This window comes from Physeter macrocephalus, chromosome 19 (genome assembly GCF_002837175.3).
Source record: "Physeter macrocephalus isolate SW-GA chromosome 19, ASM283717v5, whole genome shotgun sequence".
Classification (NCBI taxonomy): domain Eukaryota; kingdom Metazoa; phylum Chordata; class Mammalia; order Artiodactyla; family Physeteridae; genus Physeter; species Physeter macrocephalus.
In genome coordinates this window covers 27,221,041-27,227,040 of record NC_041232.1, presented here as the reverse complement: position 1 = coordinate 27,227,040, position 6,000 = coordinate 27,221,041, and the positions used below count along the sequence as shown (strand labels likewise).

Genomic DNA, 6,000 nt, shown 5'->3' with positions numbered 1-6,000 from the left:
CCTAACTCTGGCTAAACGGGACTGAGAATTGCGTCTTTTCGCCCTGCTGTGCGCGCCGCATCGGTGCCCCAGAGCTGAGCTCCGCCCCGTCGACACCCGCTCCCTTGACAGCTGGGCTCGGAGCGCGGCGGGCCGGGGATGCGCAGGCGCAGCACCCGGCCGCGCGGGGCAGCGTGGAGGGCGGGCCGGGCGCGTGGCCTCGCAGCAGCCGGGGCGCGCACGTAGGCACGCAGAGGCGTCACGTGGGGCGCCGAGGATCGCAGTGCGCGCGGCCGCGGCGGCTGGTGTGGGGTTGAGTCAGTTGTGAGACCCGGAGCTGCGGACGGGCGGGCGGCCCAGCGAGCCGGCGACAGAGCGGCGGGCGTCGGGTTCGGGAGCCGAGCGGTGGCCCCGCGTCAAGTCGGGCCGAGCCGCGCCGCAGCCGCCGCCGCCGCCGCCGCCCCCCGCCCGCAGCCAGCGACCCGCCGCGGGCGCGCCCCCGCTCTGCGCTGTCTCCGATGGCGTCCGCCTCCGGGGCCATGGCGAAGCACGAGCAGATCCTGGTCCTCGACCCGCCCACAGACCTCAAATTCAAAGGTGGGCAGGGGCGGCCGGCGGGAGGGGCGGCCGGGCGGGCGGTGGGGGGCGGCCGCGCCCGGTGGGCCCCCTCCCCCGCCGCCCGCGCTCGGCCCCGGCCGCGGGGGTGCGCGCTCCCTTGCCTCCTCCCGCCCGGCGCGCCCGCCCCCATCTTGCGGCGCGCGGCCGCCTCGCTGCGGCGGCGGCCTCGTCCTTGGCCCGAGGGCCGGGGCGGGGTCCGGACGTGGGCGGTGGGGGTGGGGGGTGGGGCGGGCGGCCGGGCGCGGGCCGGGCTCTGCGTCAGCGGGGACAGGCAGCCGGAAGTTCTCCGCGCCGGGCGACACCTGCGCCGGGGCGACACCTGCACGTGGACTCCGCGGGCTGCGGGGCCCGAGGGAGCACCTCGGGCGGGTTTCTCTTGGGGATGCTGAGGGCGTACGGGGAAGCGGGGTCCGTCCCGGCTCCAGTCACGGGGAGACCGAATCCGCTTGTGCAGGAGTCCGTATCTTGTCCTTAATTCAGGGACTGTGCCGAGCACGGAGCCTGTGAGATGTGTGGCCGCTCTAGTGCTTAAATCAAATCCCTCGTTGTAGTCCAAGGTTGAGTCCGAAAGAAAAACAGATTGCTTTCCGTAGGAAACGCTTTAAATAGTTTTAGGAGTTTTAAAAGGTTGTATTCCGACGTTATGAGAGGGGTATTGTATAAAACCTTCATTTTGGAGGCTCTAGCGCGTTTCCGAATTTCTTTGAATGGAAATGTCAGTGAGCTGCTTGTTAGGTAAGGATTTGGTTTTAAGACAACTCCACGAAATTTTAATATTTTGAGAGGCGCTAAGTGCATTTTATTGTAGCAAGTTTATGTGCGCGGCATGATTTTACATAGTTTTAGGCGAAAGAAAAAAAAAAACTTCCGGGGAATCATGAATATATTGATTTAGATAATACCTAATTCAAATAGCTGTTATCTTAGGGTGGAGGAATTTAATGTAAACCTTTATGGTGTGTGGTTCTTCCGAGAATTTTAGTATTTTGCCTTTATTTTTTGGGAGGCTGACTTTACAGAGGAAGTTTCCTCTTCTGGTTAATCTGTTTGTGTTGCCATAAGGGACTTGGATGCCGTTAAAACTAGTTTTAGGTCAGGAAGTGTTCGCAGAGTTTGACGCTTTCTGCTTAGAGAAGTTATAGTGTTTCTATAGTAAGAGACTAGTAATAGCGAAGAGGCAAGTTAAAAAAACAACCAAAAACCCTACACAGTGATTTGCCAAATAGTTAACTCATTTCAGGTATTGAAGATTTACTAGCTATGATGATAGAACAGGTTCTTGTGTTATGGATGAAAGTAGTTCACAGGGCCTATTAAAGTTTGGACATAAGTTGACTTGTTAAAAAAAAAGAGTTTCACTGGAAATTTTATAGGAACACACATTCACTTGGGCCATTTACTTAGCAAACACTAGTGAAAGCTTTGTGCCGGGACTTCCTTGGTGGTCCAGTGGTTAAAACTTCACCTTCTAGCGCAGGGGGTGCGGGTTCAATCTCTGGTCGGGGAGCTAGGTTTCCACATGCCTCACCGCCAAAAAACCAAAAACATAAAACAGAAGCAATATTGTAACAAATTGAATAAAGACTTTAAAAATGGTCCACATCAATAAAAACCAAATCTTAAAAAAAAAAGCTTTGTGCCATCTCTGTATTTGATTAAGAGTATTCAACAATGAGTAGTTTATTCAGCAGGTATCAGCTTACATTTGGGGATTCACTGCTAAGCAAGGTGGAGGCAAGGTCCACAGTTAGTTTGGTTTAATGGGGTAAGCATACAATTAACAACAGTAAATGTGCTAGGTTTTATCTCAGCCCTTGAAGAACTCCTAGATGGAAAAGACATATAGATGCTGTAACAGAGGCAAAGCAAGTATGAGGAAAGAAGCCCCTTCTTCCTTCCCGCTTGCTTTAGGAAGCAGCTTGCTTTCAAATGGGGAAGGGGGAGGGCTGGTCAAGGGAATGGTTTGCTCCTTTTCTGATGTGAGAGAAGGTTGGCTTGTACTTAAATACCCAGTGGATTGCTGTGTGCTTTGGTTTAAAAGTGGGGTAATGGGGAGGATTGGGGAAGAGGAGGGGTAGGATGAATTGGGAGGTGACATTTGGTGTCATTTGAACTTCTTAGTAAAAGTTATTCTTTTAGTCAAAGGGAAATAGATTGCTCTGATGGAAAGCTTTCTGTATTCCGAAGAGCGGTTCAACACTGAGGAGACTCGGTTAGAATCAACAATCTCTTTGTGCTTCATTTGATGGTGGTTTAAAAAGTCATTTAACTCTACCGTGAATTACCCGTAATTTTCTGTTTAAGTAAAAGTCTATTAAAGGGTAGTTTTGCAAAAGTCACCTGCTGGTAGGTTTATTTGAATTAGTTTGACTTTACATTTGATTAAGACGGTTTCTCCAAGAGTGAGTCATTTAATCATTCTGAGATTGGGTGGTGAATTTTTCTGTTATATGCATAACAAAGTCATCTTGATATGAATTATCATCACTTTGCACAGTTGTGGAGAAACAGCAGTTTAATAGATTTTCTACATACCTCAATATTTTATTGAAGTTTATTGTTTTATACAATTGTTTATGTGAAAATACTTTTATAATGATGTCATGAATTCTAAAGTAGTTCTTTTGTTGCATTAGTAACAAAAAAGAGGTAGATATTTTCAAATTCTGTTTTTTAAGCCCTGGCAGTAATTTGACCTAGAATTCAGATTTGAAATTTGGTATTACATGTGAGAGACTTTTTTAGGGGGGTCCTTAAAATGTTTATTTACTTTTATAAAATTTCTTCCTTTGTATTATACAACATTTTATTTTTCCAACCTGTTAGTAATTCTGGAGGAGAGTTTGGAGAAGAAAGTTTAGAAAATGCTAAAATAAATTGTGAATGTATTCTTCCTCCTAATGATCAGAGAAAGAGGAAAATAGACCAAAACCACTGTTTTGAAGGTGACCCATAACAGTAACATCAGTAAAGAAAAGTAAGCTCTCTGAGTGACGAGGGACTTGCAGTGTGTCAGCCAGAGCATCTTTGAATAGCAGCACATCATGATGAAGAGGCCTGAGTGAGGATGGGGAATACTCCTCTTGGTGGGTATTTGGCACGTTTTTAGGTATTTCAGATCACTCCTGTTTCACAGTGGCTACATCAAATCCCTGGGATGATCCCCCCCCCCCCGAAATAGGACATGGTTGTCTTATTACTCCATTCCTGAACAGTTTTCAAGGAGCTCTCCACTGCCCACCAGATAAAAGCCTAACTCTTAGCATGACATACAAGCCCTTCTGTGATGTGCTGTCTCCTCTTGTTACACCTGTTTGTCGGCACACGTCCACACTTTCTTCTCTGAGAAAGAAAAACCCTTCTCATATTTAACCTTATTTGTTCTGCTATTTTTGCTGGTTAAGGTAAGAGTCTTTCATGACTGAGACCATGTTCCATCAGATATTTTCTCGGTCATGTTTTCAACCACTGGCTTCTTCCTTTAAACATAAAAATGCACTTAAGTCTTTCATTTTAAAAACAAATAAGCCAACAAAATACTTCCTTGACTCCCAGCTCCTTGTGGTACTTGTCTCTCCTGTGCTTAATTTCCTTTGCAGTCAGACTTCTTGGGAAAGTAGTTCATGTTCCCAGTCTCCCTGTTCCTCTTCTCCTGTCCCCTGTCCTTGCTGCTTCCTGATTGCTACTGCAGTGGCACTGCCACTTTCTCTCTCCCTTGACCTCTCTTTGGCACTTGCCATTATTGACAGTTTGTCTTTTTAAAAACTCGATTCTTTTGACTTCTGTGATACAGTTGTCTTCTAGTTTTCTTCTTTGCTCTTTACTGTCTCATTTGTGACCTTTTTCTTAAATGCTCATGTTTCTGAGATTCTGACTTGGTTTCAACTTTATCTCACTCTGAACTTCCCTTGTTCAGGCTTTCTTGTTTCGAGGGCTTCTCTTTCCCCTCCTTGCTCTCTTTTTGCACACATTGGTACACTCCCAAATCTGTGTTGAATTCAGGCTTAAAATCACCTTAGGAATATATACTAATTACTTATTGACATCTGGATTTGAATGTTGCTCAGACATCTCAAACTCCGCATATCCCAAACTGGTTTTTTACATTGATGTTAAGGGGGAGAACGGTACAGGTGTGGAGGTAGTGGAGTGATGTCATATTTGTAGTTAAGGAAACACACTTCTGGTAGCAATATGGAGTAATATGGGAGGGAGAGATGAATTAGGCAGCTGCTGCTGTCCATGCAAGAGGTGACCGCTTGTGGGGTGGTGTAGGAGATGCAAAAAGTTAAAGACCGTCAAGCTGGTGAGACCCGGGGGTCTCTTAGGTGTGCACTGGGAGAGTGTGTCTTGAAGGCTCTGATTTCTGGCTTACACACCTGGAGAGAGGGGACAACAAGCACTGGCTGTCTCATTAGAACGGGTGTGTTTTACCCAGGGGGAGTGGGGGAGGAAGGTCCTGATCTCCTTGGACAGGTTAGCTACATTTAGGTCCTTTCAGGGTTGTCCTGAGGAGGTGAATCGTAGGCCTTTGGTGGTACGGGCGTGTTACTCGGGAGCGCTCTGGGCTTAGCTAATTTCTTTGCTTCAGGTGACTCTCTTTCCTTTACTGGTCAGCAGCTGGTCTCCTTTTCTCTAGCATCCCCTCCCTCCAACCTGTCGTCTACACGGATGCTAGAAAGAGCTACCCTTTGAAAAGTGCACACCTGATACCGTTGCTCCCTGGGTTGAAGAACCTGCACCATTTTCCCATTATGCACTTGACAAAGCTCCACATCCACCGCCTGCCTCTTCATTTCTCTTCTGCTGTAGCTTTGGTTATATGAAACCATCTTCCCAGACGCTCTCAGCTGTTGCAAGCCTCTCCAGATGCTCTTTTCAGAGTGTTGTCCTCCCTCCTGTCAGGCAGGCTTTCTCCACTTCAAGAGCTCCTTCCTCTTGTGCTGTCTTTGATTTTCCCAGGCCACTTGGTCACTGCCTTCTTCATGCCACTATCCGAGCTTGTGCTTATCTGCAGTTAAAGCACTCACCATGGTGTAGTATTTATGTTTATGTACTTTTCTCTCACAATCTGTACTGTAAAGTACTTGAGGATATGCTCATTTATTTTTATGTCCATAATAACAAGATCTGGCATGGGATGATTGTCCAGTGAGTGTTGATTGCACTAATAAGACTCAGATGATTTCTCCTGTAATTCTTAAGTTTTCTGTCTTGGATCTCTTTTCAGTAGGGTTTTTCATCTGCCTTTGCAGGTACTTGTGTTTTCAGAGTTTTGTAGTTCCAGAAAAGGGTGTTTTGTTAAGAGCTGACTAATGATAGATACATTGTTCATTCTTTATGCTTCACCTTTTTCATTTGTTAAGTGAGAAGTGGGACTGGGTGATTTCTTGGGTGGTGGTC

The 6,000-nt window shown here is 47.2% G+C and overlaps 1 protein-coding gene across 2 annotated transcripts in view; it reads left to right on the top strand.

The window, feature by feature from the left end:
- Positions 1-267: 267 nt before the first annotated feature.
- Positions 268-6,000, top strand: part of VAPA (VAMP associated protein A) — a 38,841-nt gene continuing 33,108 nt past the window's right edge. Inside the window, exon 1 of one of the 2 annotated variants that reach the window (XM_024120515.3) lies at positions 268-576. In XM_024120515.3, coding sequence (XP_023976283.1) covers positions 498-576 — 79 coding nt within the window. In that variant the 5' untranslated portion in view covers positions 268-497. The remainder of the gene's footprint in view (positions 577-6,000) is intronic. The other variant, XM_055080753.1, reaches the window with a different exon arrangement.